The sequence below is a fragment of the Electrophorus electricus genome, chromosome 4 (assembly GCF_041902795.1).
Source record: "Electrophorus electricus isolate QZ-2024a chromosome 4, ASM4190279v1, whole genome shotgun sequence".
NCBI lineage: Eukaryota > Metazoa > Chordata > Actinopteri > Gymnotiformes > Gymnotidae > Electrophorus > Electrophorus electricus.
Genome location: NC_137500.1, coordinates 7,330,282 through 7,356,532, shown reverse-complemented (window position 1 = coordinate 7,356,532; position 26,251 = coordinate 7,330,282). Strand labels below are relative to the sequence as shown.

Sequence of the window (26,251 nt, the reverse complement as noted above, 5' to 3'; positions counted from 1 at the left end):
AGGATCTCCAGTAGATGACCCTGGGTTAAGATAGTGGAAATTTCAAGATGTGGCTAGTCTCTCCTAACTGTGGGATGAGGGCCCCCACTACAGCACCCAAAACAATAAATGAAAAGGTAATGTTGATTACACAGAAAAGGATTCCTTTTTCCTCCCATATACATGTTCCCATTTAGATGAGGAAAAGGGGGTGATTGCAGAAAATTAACAGTAGAAAATTCACCTTATGGCATGTGTTTCTTAAGATGAATACATAACAATCCACCTGTTATGGATTTTATGTATCTTAGCAACACTTTTGAAGTTAGTCAAAATGTATAGCTTTCCTGAAAGCTTACAGTTTGTCCCTAATGTTCTTCTTTCACTCTTCTCGCATCCCCTGTTATCTTTGTCCTCCCACCATTTCCCAAATGAGTGGGATAGTTGCTCAGCCAGGCTCCCCTCCATGTGATCATGCTGACGGACAGTCCCCTGTCTTGAATCTGCAGTCACCTCCTCCACTGTCTGGTACTGCCATATCTCATACTGGTAGACCACGTGGTTTACCAGGGAACGGAGGCTGGAAGCAGCTTTTTGCTTTTGCTTTAGCACTAGGTTCACTTCAGAATGTTCCTTATACTTCTGCAGGACTACTAGTGTGTAGTCTTGATTAAAGTATATTTACCTTCTGTTCGGAAACACCTTCTTCATTCCTCACACCTTGCACAGAATCTCTTCTTTGGTTTTGTAGCAGAGAGAACTGATTATTGACCACGGTTTGTCTTCCTTGTCATCATATGGTCTCCAGGATGTCCCATAGTAACATTTGCACAAACTTCACCATAGGTGACCCTTCCATTGCTTGTGAAACATTATATATCCTTATGTTCTCCACTTGGGATCTCCAGTAGTGTTCAAGTAGTTTATTTTCTTGTTGAATCGTCAGTTTTATCATCCTGCTTAGCACCTGCTCCATATTTTGAGCACAATCTTCTACCTTTTCAATTTGTTTCTCTGCCTCCATTATTATTCAATTAACATTGGTGAGCTCAGATAAAGTGAGTTCTGTAAGTGTATCAGGGCACTGAGTAAAAAGTTGGACTTCTCTTCCAGTAATAGTGTTACAGTGTATTTATAAAGAAACCATGTCTTTATTTGTTTGTTTGTCCCAGTCTTCATGATTCATTGCATTTGGCATTTGAGGCTGTCTTACAAGGACAGTACAGCAAGCATATGTAATGAAATAGACCTCCCCAATGAAAGGAGGTTTATTCTCTGTATCTCCAGTCCCCTCAAAGCTCTCTGTCACTTTATAAACAAGGCATTTAAATGGACCTCATGTTTAGGCCCACTGTAAATATTTATAGTTATTTCACAAAGGAGGTAATGATTGGATGAGAAGAGGGGCAGCTTTCTTTCCCCTCCTTGGGTTGTTTTTGTAATATCTAACTAATGACATAGAACTGCAGTGTGCAGTTGTGCAGTACTGTGTCTGTGCAGGTTGACTGGTAAGAATTGTCCAGTTTAGTGAAGAGAAAGGAAGCAGGGTAAAGCAATATAGACTTGTGCAGAGTCTGACTGAATGGGGCAGGACTGGAACTGTGTCCATGGCGATGAGTTAGGGATAGAGGGAAGTCACAGTGGCCAGAGGCCATGTGGAGATCTGCCTGTTTTCTGGGACTAGCCTCACTATGCTGCGTGCATGCTGATTGGCTAAAGTAGGCTCAGTAACCTGGGTTAATAGAGATGGAAGGTGAAAACGTTCTGACTGCTGATTATTTTTACTGAGTGACCTGATCTGTTTTTTTCCAGATTGGTTCAGAATAGAAACTTAGTGAGGTGGAAATGAACTTGGGTTTTTTGAAGAGTCAAGATGATAAATTCATTAATATTTAAATGTAAATGTAAATATATATCATGATCAGAAGAAGGCATTTTGAACTGCTTTATTATGTATTATTACCAAAAAAGATTACTTTTTCATTTTCCTTTTATTTGTTTAAGCATGTCAACTGGCAAATACAAATCAGCATTGAAGTTCACAGCCTTTATGGCTTGCTAGTTCTGAGATAATCATTTTTGAAATTTCTTAATATTTTAGCTATCCATTCATATCCAAGTGTATTTCTCAAATGTTTTCATTCAGTTTTTCATTTGTTCTTTCAGTCATCAATACATCAGCAAGGAGCTTGGATCTGACCCTGAAATGTGCCGGATCTAGATGACAGTGGCAGTCTTCCGAGGGTGACTCCACAGGGCTCGTTGTAGTCATGGGGAAATAGTTCATACTTTTGCCTGTGCTTGTTGCAGGGAATGACACAAAGAATCACTGGACAGACATTACAGTGCAATTATGTCCAACTCCCATTTAAACTTATGGCATTTCACTGCACTAACGCATCCATGTCAAACTTTCAAACATATTGTATCTCTGTTTCTCTGCCTCTCTCTCTCTCTCTCTCTCTCTCTCTCTCTCTCTCTCTCTCTCTCATTCTCTCTCTTTCTCTCTCTCTCACACACACACTCTCTTGGTGTCTCTATAGCTCTCTGTCTCTCACCCACCCACCCACCCACACGCACACACACATACACACACACACACACACGCACACATTTTAAATGATTCATTTATTTCCATGGGCACCTAGTGCATGGTGTTTTAGCGGCCTTTAAAGTATCTGCTGACAGTGTTTAGATTTTGATTCAGAATATGATCATAGTTTCACAGTAATACACTGAATTATACACAGCATATTAATGTTTTAACTAAATGTTAATATTTTAAATTTAAGCATACATAATCTCATATTGACTACACAATCAAATCATTTTAAAGGCTGTGGCATGTCGGTGAGACCATAACACTAACTGTCAGTAGTACTGCTCTCAAAATAACACATAGACTACATATAGCTTAATGTTTGTAGTATATTTGTCGAATATACAACAAAATATTATGTAGAGTATTAACTTCTTGTTACTTGGCCCAGTGTCCTTGAACTCTATGAGTTTATATGATGTTCCTAGCACTTTCTCTGCTTTGGTCTCTAAAGTGTCACAGCTTGATTTGCCACTTCTGTTGTGTCCCTTTAATTTGGCTAACGTGGGCTGGGGTTTGAAGCGCTGCTCTCATAACTCTGAGGTGAGGGGAGAGAGTATCTTTTAGTATGCCTTAAAGAGCTACATTATACTTCCTGTGAGCAAAGCTTTTCTTTCCTAATCTTGTCCTTTTCAGTCCACTCCCTTGTGCTTTCCTGTTAATCTTATAGCTTCTTGGAAACCCTTTTGCAGGGACTTTAAAGGAGCATTCCATTGTTTTTCTTAAAAACATATCTTCTGCACGTTTCACAACTTTAAAATGAAAATTTTTTAATATGCCTGTCCATGGTAGTCCATAAATGTGTCCATAAATGACACAAAATAAACCATCCATGGGCTTCCACAGAATAAAGCACAGCATTTTTACATAATCACAGAAAATTATTTATATATTACCTTCATAGATATATTTTAAATCTATTTTCTCATTCGTTTTGTTCCTAAATTTAGGTTTTCTTGGTTGTTTACTTGTGTAATTGTGAGTCAACTAATAAAAGTAGGAAGTAAAGACATTTCCTGAAGAATATTCCCTTTGATTTACTTTAATGAAGAATATTCCCTTTGATTTACTTTAATGTGAATGTTCAAAAAAAGAAAGAAAGAAACATGAGCAAATTAGTTGAAAGTTCTCCCAAAGTATTCTGATCTTGCTGCCATATCACAGTACCTCAGTTGCAGTAAAGCACATGGTTAACCCCTGGGTTTGATGTTTGTGCTAAAGTTTAGTGTCACACAATTTCACACAGCAGTTAGGCTCTTCAAGAGCTAATAGCTTCTTCACCGTCTTAGAAATGAGCTCATGCCCCCTTGGGTGCAATTGGTCACACTTCCCAAAACTGGGCATAATTTTCAACCTCTGCGTCCCCCCTTTCTGTCTCTGTCACCCTCTGCATGTGTGGGGGTGGGATGTGGGGTGTGTGAATGTGCGTTTTCCAGAGCCTCGTAGGGCCTTTGTAATCCTTTTATTTTGACAGCATTTTGCAGATTTTACAGAATCTACCTTCATTCACACTTGACAATATTGTTGTCAGACCGTTGTCCATGTTGACCATAAACTCAAAAGAAGATTAGTCATATCATATGGAGTTTATTTTTGCAAGTGCATAGCATGCCTTCAATTAATCAGCTATAGTTGAGAAATGTTAAAATGTAGAATGGGAAGTGTAGAAGAAACTCTGGGATCAGGCTGGAATTTAGGATGGTTTTTGTTTTGTGTGACAAGGGCTGGACCTACCCTCTCTTCTCTCCCCATTTAGCTAAAGAACCCAGAGAAAGTTGCAGGAATCAGGAAAGGTGAGGAAGGAAACAGAGAGATGGTGGGATGCAAAAATATGGGAATCACAGGGGAAGTTGATAATATATAATACATTAGGAGGAGGTCTTTTTAGTAATAGAATTTACATTAGTGCATTAACAGAAATCCATACCTGAGTTCTACTACATATACATCCCATAAGCATACATATGCACTCACATGCAACAAAATTTATTATTCCTGTAAATGTACACACACACACACACACACACACATATATATATATATAAAATAAACTTTGCATAGAATAGAATCTGGAGGGTTAGGTAAGAAGAAAAGAACGTTCTCTAAAGGGCTTGCCTGATGTGAGAAGCTAAAAGCTGATGGCCAGGGTGCAGTGGGTCACCCACTTCACTGCTCACTTCCTAGTTTTGGAGGAGTGCAGATCCAGCAGGGTATGGATGTTAGCACCAGTGATCTTTTCTGCACACCTGATGATACACTGCAGTCTGTGAATGCCATGCTTGGTGGCAGACCTGCACCAGAGTTTAATGGAAATGGTAATAAGAGACTCTATGTTAGCTGTGTAGAATTGAACCAGCAGTTCTTGAGGCAGGATGAACTTCTTCAGCTGGCCCAGGAAGAACATCCTCTGTTGGGCTTTCGTTATTATGGCCCTGATGTTGATGACCCACTTCAGATCCCCAGTGATTGTGGTTTCCAACAACTTGAAGGACTCCATGGCCATCACAGATTTGTCTATTATGGTGTGTTGTTAGAGTGTTATGGTGTAGAGTTTTTTCTGAAGTCCACCCTCATCTCCATTTTTTTTAATGTGTCCAGCTCTAAGTTGTTTTGACTGCTCCAGAGGCCCAGCTGTTCAACCATCTGTTCAACCTCTTCTGAAAGCAGACTCATCACTGTCTTTGATCAGACCAATGACTGTAGTAGTGTCATCTGCAAACTTCAGGATGTTGACATCTTAAACATTTCATTTTACAATGAACATTTAACAAAAAGTCAGAGACTCCTACAGTTAGGGAATGGCAGGCATTGAGCACTTCCATTTACACTCTGTTACCACAGACAAGGAACTGGGCTGTCACCAGAGCTTTGGTGTGGAGCATACCTGCTGACTGAGTGATTGAGAATTGGACAAAGGCAATCAGGCAGGAGGTTTGATACTACAATGAGCTTACATGCAGTGTAGGCATGGTCCTTTGCATTTCTGATGGTAAGCTCATTATGCATCAGTGTGCTGCATGAAAGTAAATGTGCTTTTGTGGATTATTTATTTAATTCTAACTATTTAATGATTCCATGTTTTTTAAAGATTGCACAGGGCACCTAAATCCTCAAACAATTTAAGACACAGAATAGGGCCATAAGGTAGCATGATGTTTAGCTAAGGCTAAGCTGGGCAGATGAGAAGGATATGTGTGTTCAATGTGTCCAGATGTTTTTTTGTGTGTGTGCATATAGTTACACGAGTGCACACAGCAGAAGCTTTATCATATTGTTTATCAGACAAAGCCGACAGGAAGATGAGCCAAAGCCATAATCCTGTGTTGACACTGGATAGGTAGGTACCTTTGGCTCACCCTTTCAGTGTAATGTATTATTGTATCGTATCATCATCTGTTGGGCAGGTTCTAGTACAAGAGAGGTGTTTCATGTCATAGCTATTGATCCTTGTTTTTCTTCACCCAAGAGAAAGAGGTCATCTCTCCTGTCTTGGGACTGTTCTTTTATGTGGACAATGAGGACCTTTGCTTAGGCTAGGGTGGAAGATACTGCTATCACAAAAAGCGGATGAGCCCTTTGAAGAATATGTCAGGTATTATTTGAACTGTTTGTTTTGGAAAATGAAACATTTAAGGTACACAAGAACTTCAATGGTTGTGCATTAGGGCATAAGTTAATTTAATCAGGATTGCTTATAAGATGCTGTGACAGTCTAAATAAACATAGCTTTCCATGTAAGCAAAATCCTGTTTTGTACTTTACAGACCTAATTTCATGGCATGCAGATGCCTCCTAATTGTAGTTGTTGAATTACTAAAACTGAAATGGCACATGGAGGAAGTGGACAGCTACGGATCAAAGAACTGGCCCACATACAGGTTGCACTAATCATTTGGTAATTAGAGCATAACAGAGAAGCCTGTTAGTATATTTTTTCCTGTCCTCTGCGTCTTTCTCTACCTCTTCTCACTATAAGTCTAGTCAAACATGTTGTCCTAGTTGTAAGTTAAACATTTGTTGTAATTTGTTGAGGATCACTGAAACACATCAGAATATCATTTAGAAATCACACTGACTTATCGAAGAACCAGACAAAGAAAAATCTTTATGAAATTACTGAATGTTGTGTAGCTACAGATATTGAAAACTTGTTTATTAAACTTGTTTAATGGCTATACATAAAAATATGATTTGGGGCTTTTTAGGATTTCTAGGATTTTAGAATTCACTTACCATCTGAGCTTAATTTTTCTTAGGCTATAGAATGATTGAAGTTTTTGATTTTCCCCCACAGCTGGGGAGTACTTTCAGTTGTGTGCAGGAAAGAATTGTGTGAGGGAACTTTTAATTGTATTTGGGGACTGTGTGGAGGATGACCCTTTGAGGATTCTTAATAGCTTACAACAAATGAATGTCTGCACTCAGTCAGGAATCTACTCAGGCCAGCACAAGTCACACTTCAAACCACTTCCTCGTTCATGGTCACCAGCTTATTAAACATTGTCTTCATCTGCTCTCCATCACCCGTTCTCACATTTAACCCCACAGGTGCCCTTCTTCAGTGCTTCTGAAGCTTAGTGTGCATCCATGTCCTTGGACATTGACTCGTGTGCATGTTTACTGAGCTCACCCTGGTTCCTCATCTGTTGAACTGCTGATACGGTTCCCTGAGCATTTTGTTTTTACATTAATAAAATATTGACATTGCCTTCATCCCTCGCTTCTCCCTCCTGTGTTCAGCGATGTCACAGATGGGAAGGAAAAAATAAGGGAACAATGTTACATTCCCTGTGCGTATCTTTTGCGTTGTGTTCTTTTGCAGCTACTTTTTGTTTTTCAGTGGCTGATTAATTTGAAATTAAAGACATTTATTAAAGACAATTATTATGATTTGAAACACATTTCACTATGGCAATGAAATGCTCCACACTTCAGTATGGCACTGAAACACTTTGCTCCACACTATGGTAATGAAACACTCCACATTTCAATATGGTACTATTGCCATAGTATTAAAATAGAGTTTACTCATCCTTAGATTCTATACAAATTCTCCTAAAATGCACACTGATGAGCTAGAATGTTATTTACCTATTTTGTCCATATTCATGGAATGGAAGCTTGTGGTGTGTTATAGCTGCTTTCCTAAATACCATTCAAATGTTTTTTATTTTGGTATTATCTATATAAAGATTAACAAATTGCCTTATTTCTTTCTTATATACCATCATTTACTAATAATGATTTTTTTTTTCATTTGAAACCTTAAGCATAGTTTCTTATTTGTGTACCAAACATAGTAGGTACCAAACATAGTAGGGCAAACAATATTAGCTAGTCTTTCATTCTTAGAGACTATTAATCTTGGATTGAACACAAAACCCTGTCACACATTCACACATAAATGACCTTCTCCACCTGCCACAAGGGTCATATCTTGTGATAAAGGTAATGCTGGATAATTTCATGACTTAGTGTAGGTAAAAGTATTTTCCTGAAATCAATTCTTATCAATGGGATGGTGTAGTTGTTACGCCCTCCCTGCCATTCCCATGTGTGTTATGTCAGACTTTTCCCACCACCTTTCATGACCTGCCTTTCCTTTGCCTTCCACTAAATTTTGACCACATCCGTATCACGTTTCTCACAAGACACTAAGATACATGATAAACAAACGAAAAATAGGACTGCTTACATAGTTAACATGTGTAATTGCTTATGTACAATTTAATGAAAACTTTTCTATTTTTTGTTCCAGCAGACGTATCACAAGCCTATGGATTCAGATCACAAAAGAAGCTTGCAGAAAACATAGACTGGTCATACACAGGTAAATAAAACTTTTTGATCCTATTTTTTCATTACACAAGATATGAGCACTCAGTGAGGGAAGTCGAGATGTAAAAACAGTGACAGCTGTCATGCAACAGCAGTGAAGGTTCAGGAACTGGTCTAATTTCCACATGCACCACATAACACCACAGATTAGACTCTTTCTTACTGGTTATAGGGGACAGTTTCATTTACAGCATAGCCTGTGGTAAACCTATCATGCCCAGACTGTGTTTGCCTTATGTTTTTACATTAGGTGATTAATAAGCTTTGTAATTATATGTCAGGGTATGTTTGCTCAAAAATCAATGTCTTACTTTTATGCAAAACTGTAATTTTATGTGCTGTAATGATCATAGAATGAAAAGGGCCAAAGAAACATGCTTGACTAAGGTATTTAATGGCTAGCCCTTGACATCTTATATGGTTCCAGTCATGAAATATTATAACTGTGTAAAACAAAGGTGTAAAATTGCCCTGGCTAGAGATGATGTGCAACAAATGTGGTAAAGTAGAGCAAGCATTGCACTGAAACCTTTTTAGCTTCTCATTGATTGAATGCTGTCCCTCAAAAGCCTTAGCTAATGTATCCGAACTGCTGTTGATCTGTTGTGCATGCCCAAGTATCAGTGAATGCACGATCTTAGCACACCATTTCCATTCAACACTGCCAAGTGCCCAGGTTTTTTAATGGTCGGTAACATCTGAGAGACATTTCTGCTTTTCTCTTCTTGGTTTTACCATCATGCAGAATCCACCCACTTCTCACATGGCTTTCCTTTCAAAAGTAGGCCAGATTTGAAGTCCTGCTCTGGTTTACTTTCTGAGTTGCAAACTGCTGAATTGAATAGTTGTTTATTTGGTTTACTGTGGCTTATTTATAGGGTATGTTTTCTTGTCAGGCAGTGGATATAACTAGTGTAGTGTGGCATGGGTCATTGCAGGTGTCTCACTTATTTCACATATTTTCACAAAATTTAATCTCCTCTCATTAAAATGTTCTTTGGCTGTCACTTTGCATAATTAATTAATACATTGATATGCATGTTATTAACCCAGGATGTGGAAGTAAGAATCTGTTGGCTGCAGTCATCAATTAATTTGTCTCTTTCTCTACCATGTCACAACAAACCAGAAATGGGGAAGGCATGAGATTGGCACAACAAAGAGGGTATTACTGTGCCCGGGATGCAGATAAGCAGCCTGGCAGATGGGGCATTGTTCCTCAGTACAGGAATAAATGCCAGCACCTCCTCCCCCTAACTGACCTCATTCTCTTCCATATTGCATAATTTCAGGATCACTCATAAACTGGTCTGATTAAATCAATTTCATTAGGCTAGTTTCACCATTCTAAGGTGGCAGCTTTGAAAGACTAAAGCATGGTAGGAAAACAGGCAAATACCTTGGTAAAAGAGAATATAATAAATCAACGCTATGTGCACCTAGATTGAGAGGTCTATTGTAATTAGTGCCTGACAAGCTGTTAATCCTGGTAAGGTTATGTGCTCCAAGCCACAAAAATGGGAAGAGAGGGAAAGTGTATGAGTGCGAGACTGTGTGTGTGTGTGGGACACACACACACACACACACACACACACACACACACACATAGACACACAGACACACAGACAGACAGACACAGACAGATAAAGCACGTAGGAGTGTGTGTTAGCTTCTGGTCAGTGTGTATTGACGCCTGGTTAGTTTGATTTCACTTATTTAATTAGTTTTATAGATTTAATGCATTTTTTTTCACAGCTAGAAAAAAGGTTTTTGGAACCCTTATAGGCAATATATAAATAAGCTGCCATCTAACATCTGGCTATTTTCTAACTGTATATACGACTGTCAGCATTCATTAGAGAACACACACTAATAACATTTCTTTATGGGAAAAGGAGTTCATATGTTTCCAGACAGTTTGAGATTAAGCCCTTTTCTATAGAAACCACCCAGATTATACTTTATGGTTGATGGTTGATATTATGCTTATGGCTGATAATGATGAGTATAAACTCCTTTCATAGTCTTTCAGTGTGTTAAATGTGAAAAAAAATCATTTTGGTGATATTTTCCCTTAACAAAGTGAAAAGCTATTATATTCCAGTTTTGGTTAATAGATATATGTATGCATTTAGGAGCTGTGTTTATGGGTAAAAGTATGTCTGAGAGGGTGTTAGTGGGTGAACTGTGTGTCTCTGCATGCATGCCCGTGTGTGTGCACGCATGCGTGCTTCTGTCTACATTGAGCATTCTCTATTCAATTGGTATTGTCTCTAAAACATACTATGAATTCCTCCATAGAAAACTATACTAAACTTGAAAGAGGAGGTAGCTCATTGATTACACAATATCAAACTTTGTATATAACTATGATGACCGTAATTGATGAGCTTGTTTGCTTTTAAACGTTTTTTAAAGGTTGCCATTAAATTTATTTATTTTCCAGTACACAGAACTCTTGTCTGCCTCTTTACTTTCATGATCCTTTGGAAAGAAAGAAAAGAAAGACATAATAATATATGTAGCCCAAGTAATGGTGTATATTTTCTTTTAGATGCTGATAAAGAAGGTAGCATGGCTAATTAAAGTAGACAGAGAGCGCTTAACTGGCTCTTGCCTTGAGCAGTTTACAATTCACAAAGCTACAGACTGTCAAACTCATATTATTATTATCTCTGCAGTATGTAGTCATGGCATGTCCCCTAAACCTTCTGTAGAGACTCTTGTAATGGTGTTTCTGATCTGGCGAGCACTTGGACAATGTGAAGTGGTTTTATAGTCTTTGGATTGCTCCTTTATATCAACATCAGTCCCATAGGATCCTGGAATATTCTTGACTGCAATCACCTCCCTAACCCCCTCACCCGATATACATACAGACATTATTCATAGTGTGTAGTACTCTATTATACTGTGTCACACTCCTTGCTACTGTGTGCTCCTCTGCTCTGCTTTGCTCTGTTCTACTTTACTATTTATCAGCTATTGACATGCAAATAGCTATAACCCAGAACTATGGAGCTCATTCATCAGCTTTGTCTTTGTCTTAAAGATGTGTCCCTTGAGAAAACCCAGATTAAGGATTTCTTTTACCACATAATATCCTATGTCTAATAATAGACCTGTGTGTGAGTATGTATGTGTGTGTGTGTGTGTGTGTGTGTTATTTGTGCATTTATACTTTTAAAGATATTGCCGTTTCTCTGACACTGACTGTTCTTGAATATTGAAACTTTTTTTCTTTTATATTTATTTTATGCTTCTAAGAAAAGGGATATTCAAAGATGCTTTACTCCCTTTAGGAACACTAAACCAGAACAAATGGGCCAAGAAATACCCGTCATGTAACAGCGCTAAGCAGTCCCCAATAAACATTGAGGAGAGCCTGGCACAGGTCAAAGTTCATTTCCAAAAGCTGAAGTTAAAGGGCTGGGAGAAGCACACCTCTGAGGACACTACAGTAAAGAATGATGGCAAGACAGGTAAGTCTGCTATAGTGCTTCTGTGTGACAATGTGATGATGAAGGCTATTAAAAAAATAAACAGGATGTATAAAGTGACTTCTCAGTACACCTAACATACAGTAATTATAAATCAGGAGCCTAACATCACGTAGCTGTACCTAGACCTCTGTGGTAGCTCACAAAAGGAAAATCAGACAGAATGACAAGTTGTCATTCTTTCTGATTTTCCTTTTGTGAGCTTTGTGAATTATCATGCACTTAATTGGAGTAAGGGGTTGACTGTCCCTCACTGGTGCTCTCATTTCAGTGGCCATAGATGTGGGTGGGGAGTTCTATGTAAGTGGAGGGGGGCTAAGGTCCACGTTTAGGGTGGGCCGTATCACATTTCACTGGGGCCACTGCAATGCCTCCTCTGATGGCTCTGAGCATGGCTTCAATGGAGTAAAATTCCCCTTGGAGGTAAGAGAGCCTTCTTAGTCTCCTTATAAAGATTTTTGTTTTTTATAAAAGCGTTCAAACATTTTAGGACATCTGAGCATGGTTTTGTGTCATCTGAAATGGCTTTGATAGGCTGCTTCTTTGAAGATGCTTATATACAGTCCATCTGTGCTATTTGACAGTCTTTAGATTTTGGGTGACTGTGTAAGCTTTTAATAGAAGTATATGTGTGAAATGTTCACACAGATGCAGATATATTGTTATGAAGCCCATCATTACAATCAGTCAATTGATGATGTCCTGAAGGATGGTGGAAAGATTATTGCTCTCTCTGTGTTGTTTGAGGTAAGTGCCCTTTATGTGTGTGTGTGTGTGTGTGTGTGTGTGTGTGTGTGTGTGTGTGTGTGTGTGTGTGTGTGTGTGAGGACTGCTATAGTCTATTGTGTCTATATGTAACTGTTCACATATATATTCACACATATGTTCACATTCAGAAAAGTCAAACAAATAATTTTACCATGACAGGGCAAACACAAAACCTGTACCTCTAACCTTTATCTGTTTTTTTATAAACCTAATAAAACTGATAAGAAATTATATACATCATAATACAGTTTTGGACTTCATTCAAGAACCACTTGTATGAACAAGACATTTCTTAAATGACTCATGTGAGTGATATGTGCATAATTAATTGTGCATTAATTATTTTTTCACATTGATAATTTAATATTTGAAAAAAAAACTTGTGTTAGTTTATTCTGGATGGCAATTTTTAAAATGAGGTAGCGTGCCAGCTTTTGGTATTATTGGGCAAACAAATATGCTAGCACACAGTTGTAATGAACACATGCTCTTATACAAACAGGCTGCATTCGTGGTGTTTACATTTAATTTCAGTCATTTTCAGAAGCTATTAGCATTTACTTCACCTGATGTGGTATATTCACAACTGTTCTTCACAACAACTATAATGAATTTAAGATATAAGTATAGTAATTACTACACATGAACCATTACAGTCCTTTATTTATGCTTTTTTGTCTCTACATTTTAAACTTTTTTTACTTTGTTGGGTCATTGCTGGAAGAAGCTACTCTTATGAAGGCTGAAAAAAATGTTTCCAAATAGCCTGTTGGATGTACAACAGTTTGGGTGGAGGAACTGAAGAGGAGTGCAAGGGAGAAAATCATTATCCCCTGAAATAAGTTTGTTCACCTGTGGGAAAATTGCGTACTTGTATCTTTAGGGTGCACATTTGTTTTCAAAGGCTCTGAAAAACCCAGCACTTTTGCACAGTAGCATAAATTCATGACCTGTATGGACATGTCACCTCTGTGGAAACAGAGGGATTGCAACAAATGTTAGTATGGAGTCTGCCTGTATGTGCATGTGTAGATTGCCTGGAGAGTGCGTGCTAATGACTTTTTAGTACTTGTTGTTGCCTGTCTTTATACAGTATTTTTTGTGTCACTCCAGTAATGGTGTCTTCGGTAAAATGTTCAGGGGAAGCGCCCTCATTATCTTCTAAGAGAAGATTTAGATGAGTATTAAAAGAAATGTATGTATTTTTGGTCTTTCTTTTGCTGCTGTCTTAGGTGGAATGCTAAGGACAGCTCCAAGCAGCAGTTTGAGCTTAACGGAGGTTCAGAGACAACACACACTGAAATGAATCCCACAGGGCCCACAGCAAGACTTACCCCACTGTTCTTTATTGATGAAAGCATAAAGTAACTCTCTTACGTCAACAATTTCTTGTTTTGAAATTCTGTAGTGTCTTGTCTCCCCCTCACAGACAAGTGTTGAAGATAATGAAAACTATGAAGCCATCATTGATGCAGTCAACAGTGTCAGCAGATATGGTATGTACATTTAGGTACAGCACTTCATGGAGTTTCAAACTCCATGGCAAGATGTGCTGAGACTCATCAGCATCCTATAAAACCTATTGATCAATAAGCTGTAAAACCTTTTGATCAGAAACTTGATACAGTGAACAGCTCAACTCCCAGCATCCCATCTCTCCATCTCAGTCTCTCGTGATTTTATTTATAGCCTCTTATCATCTCTGGAGTGTCCTGGGAAAGTGGGGGTTGATGGGGCGGGGTTGGCACTGTATTTTTTTTTTTCAAATATGAAACCACTGATCAGAAACCCTTTCCAAGCCACCTCGTAGAAACCATAATTATCAACTAATGTCATCTGCTACTCATCAAACAGTATGACACTGAGGAAAAATAATACCTTGTAATATGGATCCTTTTCTTCAGGCAAGAGTGCCAGTGTGACTCCTTTCATTCTGCAAAGCCTTCTCCCCAACTCCATGGAGAAGTACTTCATTTATAATGGCTCCCTCACTTACCCTCCATGCTCTGAGACTGTGGAATGGATTGTCTTTAAGAATACTGTAGCCATCTCTGATGCACAGGTGAGCATACCGTATTAGACTTTATAACATTTATTTGAGGTTCTTGCAGGTGATACACTAACTTTCCAGCAACACAGGTACTAATGGGGTTAAACATATGTGTATATTACAGTTAACGTGACATTAGCATGTCTCACGTTCAAAAGTACGCTGTTATTATTCGAAATGAGAATGAGGGTAAGCTTACCCACATTAAAAGGGAGTGACTACTTAAAGGCTTTTCTGTTGTGCATCAGGGCTATGGCCCTTAGGCAATTTACAAGTAGACACAAGGCTTTGTTAAATGAGACAAGGGCTGAATGACTGAAAGCTTTAGGAAGAAGAAAGACAAATATAGGTGATTGGTCTCATCCAAAACAACATGTATATATACAGACACAGACTTTGTCTCAGTCACATCAAATACAGTGTAAGATGGACATTTGAGTATAATGTGTAATGTTCTTGATGTAAATGATTATATAGAAAAAACAGTTTGCAGGCTGGTCAAGTCAAGTGGGGACTTGTCTTTGCTCTTTTGGTTTTAACAAAATAATGTAAGCAGCAGGTTAAATTAATTAAAAAATCAACAGTATCATATCTAGGAATTGTCCTCTGAGCTGTGGGGATCATGCAGAGGAAAACTTCCCCAAACCCTTAACCACAAAGACACTAGTCCAGGTTCTTTATGGTACACCAAAGAAACAGATTATGTGTCAGGTATGAGTTTCTAATTTTCTTTTCCACTATATTGGTCACTTCACCCCCAAGCAAAAAAGATGTGACATAAATGTGCTCAAAAATCTTTGTGTCCCACTGAGAATATGTGACAAGAAATTTTCATTTGTGTTTTGGTTTTGAAAATCCTTTTATGCTAGATTAGCTATTCCTAGATGGTTATTTATGAAAACCTCTATGAAATGCTTCTCAGTGACAACAAAAAGAATTCCATTACCATGACAAGCTACCTGGAGGTTTTTCTTTGAAGTGTTGTGTGCTAAAGTTACCAATCTATTTAACTAAGATAATATGTCTGTGACTTATCTCTGCATCAGTGACATTTTAACAGAATACCCTTTGTCTCATATGCTGTATGTTTGACATGTTATGAAATGTATGCTATTGTAATGGTGCAGCTGGAGATATTCTGTGAGGTGATGACCATGCAGCAGACTGGCTATGTAATTCTGATGGACTACCTCCAAAATAACTACAGAGAGCAACAGCCTCACTTCATGGGACAGATCTTTTCTTCATACACTGGCACAGAAGAACTCATCACACCAAGTATGCACACACACACACACACACACACACACACACACACGCACACATTTTGTAAACAATTCACACAGGGCGTTTTTAGAAAATGTAACAATTAAAAGGTCATTTATTCATTATCCATTTAGACATTGAATGAAAGCATGCCACCCAATTAAACACCACCCAATTGAATAAGGTTTCTCTTTTCATAATAAGCCAGTCCCTGTAGCTTTCATCTTTTCTCTATGAGCCAAAGTACCACTTTGACCTATTTACAAGTATCTTACAGAAACATATCATGACCAGTTTGCATTTCTCTTAGATGTTCAGTGTTGACTAAGTGTAAATTACTTTTCTCTTTCACCTTAAATGTTGAGTATTGTAATGTGGTGCTTTAATTAAAATTAATTATGTTTTCTGATTTTCTTATATGCAGTTGCAATTTATTGGAACACTTTATTATATTCCATAATAGTAGTTTTGTGAGAATCTGTGTGCAATTTGGATTGTGCAATTTGGAGTCCACGATATGACGTGGTCTTGCCTCCAGTGCTGCCACTCCAGAGCGAGTGGAGAAATGTGTTGTTGGCACAGCAGTGTCCTGGTTTACATATCTCTGCTGCAGGCCTCAGTAATCTGTGGGAGGCTCTTCACAAAGGTCAGAAGAAAAGAACCTCTCGATTTAAACACTGAATATGATGAACATGGAGCCCTGCACGCAATCGTAGCTCTTCTGTTAAACATTATATGTGATTTATGTATGGGAAAGTTAGTTGTTTTAAGACATTAATGACAAAAACTTTTACATTTATGTGAATTAAATGTGCTTAGTTTGGTGAGTTCTTGGTATAAGCACTTGCGCTAACTGGCTATATAGAAACAGTCTATTTCCATCAGTGAAAGTGTCAGTGTCAGTGGGAGAATGTGTCTGATTGTATTTTTGCCCATGTCTGACTGACTGACTGACTTCAATTTTTTCAGTGAGGCCTATGCAGCCCTTAGAGCAGCATAAGAGATCATTAATAAATAAATGGCAGATAGCTTCAGTTCACCCCCACTACTCAGCCTGTCAGTAGTGACTCAACCCACCACTCTTCAGCATCGCTGCTTATCACGTCTTATTTTAGAATGTCAGCATTTTGTGTTGCCAGGTAACCATGTGTTAAGTTGCTTTTAAGCCTGTTTTCAGTCAGTATACTCCACTGTTTACAGTGAAGCTGTTTGTATGTTGAAGAATGTCTTATGCGATTAGGGGTTCCTTAACCAGTTAAATACTACACAAATTTTTTATTTCAATGAAATTCTGTCTAACTGGAAAATCAAAGAAGACACAGGTATGATTAGGGTTTGTAAAAAAAAATGTTTTACCTTATCTTGGAGTCCAGCATTACAAACACTAAAAACAGACAAGAAAAAAATGAATAAAAATGCAGGAGTCCTTTTAGCTCTGCCTTAACCATCACAGTTTCTGTAATCCCTGCTTCCTCAGTCAGAGCTCCATGCTGGCCTCCAGCACATGGTCTCTGACAGCTAATGCAATAGTCATGAAATCTTAGGGTGAAAGTGATTGATTGTGCAGCCATACTCTGCCCTCTGCTGTTGAAATGGATATTGAAATATCTCTTAACCAGTCCATTTATATTTATTAAACCTTCTCATCTGCTTCTCATGTTTGTTAAAACAGTGATAATACAGTAGTTATCAGACCTTAGTAAGATCCACATGGCTAATCTAATCTGCCAGAATCTGGTGTCTGGTTGCTGCTATTTTTGGAAGCATATAGTCTTAGACACTGAGCACAGATGGTGAAGAATGCCCTCCATAAAAAGGCCACCATGTGCTAGGAACAATAATGGATGAATGAAGGAGATGATCGAAAAACACAGTCTTTTTTGTACAGATATAGACATAACATTTTGAATGAATATACATAAGCAGTTTTTTAAATCACCTTAATATAATTAATTCATAATAGTTGATAATAGCCTGAAATTATTCTGGATCAATATTCCATAGAAAATATTTTAGATATAACCAAATAATTGGCCAAATTTTAAAAAGACCAAATATATGACCAAATTATTTCCTTTATAGATTCCTTATATTTCCTTTATTTACAAATATGGTTGTTAAGAGTGGGTCTGCTACCCTCCTTTTGCAGTTTGTAGCTCGGAACCAGAAAATGTGCAAGTATATCCGCACAACTATTCCAGTCTGCTGGTGATGTGGGAGAGGCCCCGTGCTGTCTATGATGCTGCCATAGAGAAATACGCCGTCACCTACTGGCAGCCGCAGGGAGACAACCCACCCAAACTTGAGTACCTTACTGATGGAGACCAGGATGTAGTAAGTTACCTATGCATGAATTAAGACACTAAATAGACAAACTTAAAAAAAAAAAAAGTGAAACTTTTTCAAACGTTTTTAAACTTCACATCAATACACCCACAAGTTTGTTGTTTCCTGAGCCATAGTAATATAACTAGGAAATGGTAATATAGTTAATTTTGCAGTATGGCTTAATACATTCACTATAAATGTAATCTGGGCTTTTTTGGGACCTTTTAGTTATTTCCTCCATATGTTAGGAAATTATGACATTGCTGCAGGTTGTTCATAATACAGATACGTAATGGAGACTCAGAATGAAAATACTTGAATAGACTTGCAGTATTTTTGAGTGTATGGGTTTGTTTTTTTTTGCAGGGAGCCATCATCCAGGACTTGTCAGCCAACACCAGCTACATGCTGCAGGTGGTAGCCGTGTGTACTAATGGTCTGTACGGTCGTAGAAGTGAGCTGCTGATGGTGGACATACCCGTGGATGACCCTGGTAAGACCACCCATGACCGCCGTCTTCGTGTCCATGGAGACTGACTTAACCTTAGTTTTGAAATTCTGAAAACTGAGTAAAGCCACAATATGCAGAAGGCTTATACTGTAGGTTGATCCTTTGCAAACAAGTTTCCTCTGTATATATACTGATGTGGGATTTCTCCAAAGCAGTGCTAGTTAGCCCTGTGAATAGCAATTTCACCGATGTTTTAAATGACACACGGCTAATGTTGTGTTACATTCCATAGTAATATCAGTATGAATAAAATTAACTACATCAACATGAAATACTCAGATTACATCAGTATTTTCAATTTAACTTGATCAAATAGGAACATGGTTTAATATTATCTTCTGAATAGGGGTTTCAGTTTAATGTGACAAAAATTTGCGACATTTGACTGAACACCTTTTGATTTAAATTTAAGGAACCATTATGTTTTATATTTAAGAGAATCAGCACTTATTGAAGTAAATTTGCACTGTGTCTTCAAGGGCTGTTCAGATGTACAGTAAAAATCACCCTTGTGATGCAGTTATGCACAAAGATTTTGGATGATCAAAGACTTGTCTCTTTTGATTAAAAATTGCTTGAAGGGGAATGGCCCTTTTCTGATTTCTGTCAGTCTCAGGTTTTTTAGACAACCATTTCATACATGGCTTTCTTCTTGATGCTAGATCTCTGACGTCTTTGTCCTTTCCCCCTTTAATATTCTGCATCTGATTTTGTTCCTCATCTCTCTGTGCATTCGGACTGTTCCTTCTTCTGTACTGAGAACCTGGATATTTAAAGTGCACATACCAAACATATTGGCCTTGGCAGTGTACTGTGTCTCTTCTCAATTCCCAAATGTTTGCTGTCAGTGGAATTTTGTGCTTTTCTATGTTCTCTTTGCAGATCTTCCTTTTAAGGGCCTTCATGTTTTGTCATTTGTAATATGAGGATAACCAATTTTTATTTTAACAGAGACAGTTTGACATTCTCACAGCACTATCTAACTATATAAATGTTAATGCACTGAAATGTTGGGAATCTGTATTGCTGCCATATATAATAAACTAACCTGTGTTGCATAACATTCTTTGCATCATAATTCAGTGTCTATGGATGTGTGAGTTTGTTTTTTAATGCCATGCACCCGTAGCATTCTGTGGTTTAAGCGTTGAATAAGAATATTTTTGTCCCTGGCATACCATTACTATTGCATGTGCAAAACGGAACAGTCATTACTGGATCTATTTTTGTACTAAACCCATATTCAGTGCACCTTGTACCCATTAAATTCAGTACACACTGTTATAATAACCTTAAACATAGCTTCACATATTATTCTGGTTGCTTGCATGATGAGAATGCTGGAGGTATTTCTACCATTCATTTTGTGTAATTCAGTTGTTCCCAATTAGCAGGTAAGATCCAGTATGAGTCTACGAGCTCTCTACCTGTAATGTGTGGGGAGCCACTTATGTGCATGAATGTCAAACATTCCTGGTACTGTTATCTTTGCCTGTGGTCATTACCAGCCTATCATTTAACCTTGAGCATTCTCCTTTTTTACGTTTGTTTGCTGTGAGATGTGGAATGCCTGCTTGCTGCTGTGGAGTGCTTCTCCCTCCTTATCAGTAGCGTTTCTTACCTAATGTTAAACCAACACCAACAATTTACAAATTTTACATAATGACACTAACACAAAAGCCTGTGCTGCTTGTCTACCCTCTGAAGAACAGTTTGTGAAATTTGAAATTTAGATTTATCAGACTGATTTTAGGTTATAAAAACAAACTGAATTTCTTGTGGCTTCAACATGTATCTACATGTATATTAGTATGTGTAACGTCCCTTAAAGACTATTTCCAATTTAATGCCAGTCAACCCTTCTGTTTTACCACTGCTTGATATACAGTATTGTTGATATAACAGTATATTGTCATCTGCATAACGATTTTTCTTCTAGCCTTAGACTCACTCGTGAAATATAGGAAATGCTCTTAGATACATACATACATACATACATACATACATATATATAATTTCATAAACCATGTCTTTGTGTTTTTGTGCTCAAAGTGAGGGAGCTTGACTTACACTGTGATTTGACTTTTGTTGCTTTTTTGTCTTTATTTCAGAATCAGACCCCGATCCTGATCCTTTTGAATCTGCAGAGGTAACTTGAAAGCACTTCTATATTACAAAGCATAACATTATGATAAATTGCATCACTTCTGTATCTAAAAATAAACAGGTAGCCTAAAACAGGATCCTGATGAGGACCTTACCAATTTCTTTTCTTTCTTTTATCAAATAGGAGGATTATTTACTCAACCCCTTTTGGGTTAGGCCTGACTCAGGTCAAGGCCCCTATCCAGTCCAAACCACTACAGCTCAGCCCAGGGTTACTACAGAGCAACCAGTCCCTCCAGTCTATGGTTTAAAGACAACCACGTCTACATCTTCTGAAAATCTTTACCTTGGCGTTTCAGTGAAATCCACTACCCAACCTACCATCATGACCACTACCACTACTTTCATCACAGATATACTGACTTCACAGTCAGATTATTGTGGTAACACACCACCAAACACCATCCCAGAAGGTGATGACAGCAGTTACGGCTTTACAGCAACCCCAGTAGAAGGTGATGACAGCAGTTACAGCTTTACAGAACCTCCAGCAGAAGGTGATGACAGGAGATACAGCTTTACAGAACCTCCAGCAGAAGGTGATGATAGGAGATACAGCTTTACAGAACCTCCAGCAGAAGGTGATGATAGGAGATACAGCTTTACAGAACCTCCAGCAGAAGGTGATGACAGCAGACACAGCTTTACAGAGCCTCCAGTAGAAGGTGATATTGGCACTTACAGCTTTACAGAACCTCCAGTAGAAGGAGATGGCAGCAGTTACAGTTTTACAAAACATCCAATAGAAAGTAATGACAGCAGATACAGGTTTACAGAAGCTCCAGTAGAAACTGCCACCCTTGACACAGAGGCTACATTGAGCCCACCTGCAGGTGGAGGAGAGCTCACTAAGTCAGACTTCTATGAAGAGAGCCAGATTACTCTAACGCCCCTCGTCGAAAGCTCTGAAGCACAAACCTCCTCCTCCCTCCTGCCAGAGGACCCACAGCCTACAACTCCCAGTGTGCCTTTTCCCACCATCACAGCCTTCAGTGCTGCTATTTTGCAAACCACTGAGCCAGTGTTTAAGGGTGAGAGCTCCTCCTCTGCCCCATGTGTATCTGACTCCCCATTCTGCCTGCATGCCAGTCCTGTGTTCCTCCCCCCCTCTAGCACTGTGTTGTCTGAGTCTGCATCCACCCCAGCATGGAATGTCCCATATACTGCTACCGTGCTGGTGTCGGATGAGACATGGCCTGTCAACTCCTTCAGCTCTGTGTCTCATGGGGACGTCTCTAGTGGTTGTGGTGATGTTGATGATGGTGATGATGGTGACGTGATGTCTGGGTCAGCCTCAGGGGCTCCTCCATGTAGCTCCACTCTACGCCTTCAAACCTTACCTGACTTGGCGCTCTCAACTTGGTCCGACTTGGAGCTGCACCCGTTCTACTCCAAGCCTCTCAGCACTGCTTCTCCACCAAGCCCTCTCCCATCCATGCGGTCTTCGGTCCCCTTCTTTGGTGACCACTCCCTGGTGACAGCCACACCTTACTTCACCTCCTCTCTCTCAGGTATTGTGGAGGACACCAGCCTGTTGGTGGAGTGGGCTGACTCTTCTGTGGTAGCCCTCACTGTTAGCCAAGACAACAACGCTCCTTGCACTCGCTGTCCCGGTGCAACCTCATCGCATGTGTCTATCAAGAGCTTTCTGCATGCCTCTCCTCTCTTCCTGATGCCCTCCTCCACCTGGGGCCTGCCCCTTGGTGGAGGCTTCTCGGGTGACCTGTCTAGTGTGGTAGACCATTCGCTTCTGTCTTCCTCCAGTGCAGGGATTCCCATATGTAGTGCAGCAGACTGGGAGCTGTGTTCTGGGGTTCTTCCATCTCCTCTTGTCTCTCATACTGAACCTTCTAGTGACTTACACTTCTCTATTACAGCCAATGTGGGCAGCATCATGCACAGCAAAATCTTCCAGCTCCCGCGAGCTTCAGTTGCTTTGGAAGCCCCCACTCAGTCGCCTACTTCAGGCCCAGAGACAGCCTCGCCACGCACACAGTCTGGCGAAGGGCCTCTGGACAGTAGCGCCTCTGGCTGGGTCATGGACCAAGACTGGGGCCAGAGCTCAGCTTCAGGAGATGGGAATCCTGCATCTCACACCCCCACCACCTTCCCTACAGAGGGGCTGCCTGAAGAGGCAGAAGAGGAGCACTCCTCATCCTTCTACTTTGAGAGCGAGAATGTAACAGAGAGCAAGGTTACCACGGCAGCAGTTTCCCTCCCCCCTAGCCCACCCTGGGCCATGGGAAGTGTAGAAGAAGACAGTGGCTCAGGCGAGAGCCTTACGGATAACGAGACGTCCTCTGATTTCAGCATCCCAGAGCGCGCTGACAAAGACTCAGAGGATGAACCGGTGGCAGGTAAAATTCTGCCACCAACAGCTCTGCTCCTCAAGGGGCTCTGTTGAAGCTGGATTAGAACAACAGGTTGAAACAACTTCCTGCATTATTACTTTACAAGAAATTTCTGTTTAGTAAGAGCACAACCCATGCACAGTAAGTGCCTTTGTCTGAAAATTAAAATCCCCTATAGAACGTATTTACTGTAACACAATGACACATGGTCCAGGTAAGGTTTGGAGGGTTTGTTAGTGTTTCCATCTACTAAAATCTACTGATCACAGTATTTGTTTTGCTATATAGAAATGCTAATAAACTAGCCTGTCAACCTGAACTAGCCAAAATCCTGACAGTCCCACAGCCATCATCACACTATCTGTGTTCATTTTTAACTCTTTGTGTTCTGTATTGTCTTGTGTGCTTACCTTCCAAAACACCCTGAAACATGCTCTTATGTTCATTTTTAAAAGGTAACAAAGTACATTACAAATACATATAGGATTGTAGAGCTGAATGTTAAATTTATTGATAATTCACAGCTTTTACAACAGATATAATTATAATTAAGAATGTTTATAGACATTTTTTTTTCTTGTAAGTGTATCCCAAACCATCTGCTTGTTAGATGTTCAAGTCATACCAATGACTGTCCAGGAGAGGGAAGCAGAGGATCTGCTCTGATGCATCAATAAGTAACAGCTGGTGCAATTATGATTGGGCTGTATGACGGGGTCATGTCATTCATAGGTTAGGTCATAATCTCATAAGTATGTCAATCTATTATGAATCTTGTCCTGTGAACTCAGAATCTTAATGTAGGATTTTTGCAAGGCTTTATTAATGAAAAAGATTTAGTTGTGATATTTGGAGGGTATTAAGGATGATACTTATTGCAAGTGGTCATTATGAAAATAATTTTCTGGGACACTGAGTCAAAGATTCAGGTCAGCATCCTTGACAAATCAAAATTAGGACACAAAATTAGTCACAAAGAAACCAAATATTCACAAAAAAATTATTTTATTCATTCTCATTTGGGGGCACGCGAGGGGGATATCTGGGGATAGGGACTCACTGCATGTTGGGGGGGGGGGGGATGGTAAATCACAACTGCTCCATATAGAAGCATAATCATCATCCATAAAATCATCCATTATTTCCATAAAATAACCTATAAACTCTTTTAACTATATTTATATACTGCACTAGTACACATTAAATATTTTAAATTAAGCTGCTTATTAACTGTAAACTAAAAGGTAAGCCTGCTTACTCATTTATGTCTTTTCTTATGCTCCACTGGTTTGCAAATGACTGCAATATAGTATGAACAATTTCACTAGCATAGCCCATTACTGATTCGTCAGTTTGGTGTTTTTTTTAATGAACTCATGTCTGATAGTGAATTGTGTTTACTAGCTAGAAAGATTTTTTGATAATTGTTTGTTGTTCACCATATGATTTGTTTTATGCTGTGCTCCAGGAATGCATTTTTAATCCTTTAGCACATAACCCGTGATGTCTCATCAGCCCTCACTTTTTCTTGCTTGTAGATGCCAGTAACAGTAGTCATGAGTCCCGGGTGGGCCTGGTAGGCAGTATGGAGCATCAGAGGAAAGCTATGGTTCCTCTGGCTGTGGTCTCTGCTCTCACCTTGCTCTGTCTTATCATTCTGATGGGCATTCTCATCTACTGGAGGTGAGATTTGACTTGTGTGATTCCTTCAAGTTCATAGCTCTATGCAAACAGTTCAAGCGCATGAGGCTGTACCTTTCTAATCCTGAAGGCACTCCCAAATGCTCAGAATATTGCTCCTGTTTTACATATGTTATTACTTCAGGGGATTGTGTGAGATTATGTTACTAATCTTCATACTGGAGATTAAATCTCTAAGATGCCGATCTGCTGTTTGCACTTGCGCTGAAGGAAGAGATTGTGTGTTATTATTAATTAGATATTATTATCTGACAAGGCCAGAACTGGGTTTGAGTGTCAGCAGCACAGCTGTGGGTGGTGGGATTGCAGTTTTATTTGTGTTTTTTGCCCTTGTATGGTACTCATTTGGGTAGTGGACAGTGATGTCTGGGGAGATATAATTGCGATGTGCTGTTATAGCCAGTCCAAATTAATCTGAATCTCTTGGGTGATCCTTATCAAAAAAACCCTTTTTATTACATGTTTGTTAAATACATGGAGACATTTCTCCAAAATGTGCAAATAACAAACAAGGCAAATTAAAATGAATAATAGCTGCTCAGCGCTTTACCTGGGGCACGGTGTAGAATAGACATTATAGAATGAATTATTGTAGAATTGTATTGTATTGAATGACATTGTAGAATGAATTATTTTACTATGCTGTCTCCTTAATATCCTGACAATAGAAGGGGCTTTTCTTGTGATCAATTTGCTGCCTGCTATTTACTCAGGCTTTGTTTAAAATCAACCAAGATGTTGAAGTGTTACATAGACGTGATTGCTATTTTCTCCACAGAAAGTGCTTTCAAACTGCTCATTTCTACATAGAGGATAGCACTTCTCCAAAAGTCATATCATCTTCTCCTACTCCTATTTATAATCACTCAGGTAATTCTCATCATACACACTTTTTAAGACTATGAAAAACATACATTCAGTTAGTTGTGTTCAAACTGACATTGCTATTGTCATTATATTTTCATATAAATAATTTGAAAGTAATTGTATAATATATTGTATAACAGTCTATATATAATATACTGTATAACAGTATATATATATATATATATATCATATACTGTGTGAAACCACTGCCTTCTGTCTCAGTCCTAAACCTCACCAGCCTCCATTGCTTTTTTGTTCGATAAACTCCCACACTGACAGGTCATTTTCCTATGTAGATAAAACTGCTCTCCATGCATGAAGCTCCCA

General features: G+C 38.9%; 1 protein-coding gene across 10 annotated transcripts in view; it reads left to right on the top strand.

Annotated features, from left to right (window-relative positions):
* Positions 1 to 26,251, top strand: part of ptprz1a (protein tyrosine phosphatase receptor type Z1a) — a 46,847-nt gene that overhangs the window by 10,085 nt on the left and 10,511 nt on the right. For 3 of the 10 annotated variants that reach the window (XM_035523495.2, XM_035523493.2, XM_081712066.1), the window contains exons 2-14: positions 8,337 to 8,408; positions 11,719 to 11,898; positions 12,188 to 12,339; positions 12,565 to 12,663; positions 14,114 to 14,180; positions 14,589 to 14,746; positions 15,862 to 16,012; positions 18,150 to 18,334; positions 18,695 to 18,821; positions 20,951 to 20,988; positions 21,130 to 23,362; positions 24,895 to 25,039; positions 25,836 to 25,927. In XM_035523495.2, the coding sequence (XP_035379388.1) occupies positions 8,337 to 8,408; positions 11,719 to 11,898; positions 12,188 to 12,339; positions 12,565 to 12,663; positions 14,114 to 14,180; positions 14,589 to 14,746; positions 15,862 to 16,012; positions 18,150 to 18,334; positions 18,695 to 18,821; positions 20,951 to 20,988; positions 21,130 to 23,362; positions 24,895 to 25,039; positions 25,836 to 25,927 (3,699 nt within the window). Of the gene's footprint in view, positions 1 to 5,419; positions 5,568 to 5,815; positions 5,916 to 6,044; positions 6,171 to 8,336; positions 8,409 to 11,718; positions 11,899 to 12,187; positions 12,340 to 12,564; positions 12,664 to 14,113; positions 14,181 to 14,588; positions 14,747 to 15,861; positions 16,013 to 18,149; positions 18,335 to 18,694; positions 18,822 to 20,950; positions 20,989 to 21,129; positions 23,363 to 24,894; positions 25,040 to 25,835; positions 25,928 to 26,251 lie in introns of those variants that run through there. The other 7 variants (XM_081712064.1, XM_081712061.1, XM_081712067.1 and 4 more) reach the window with 7 other exon arrangements.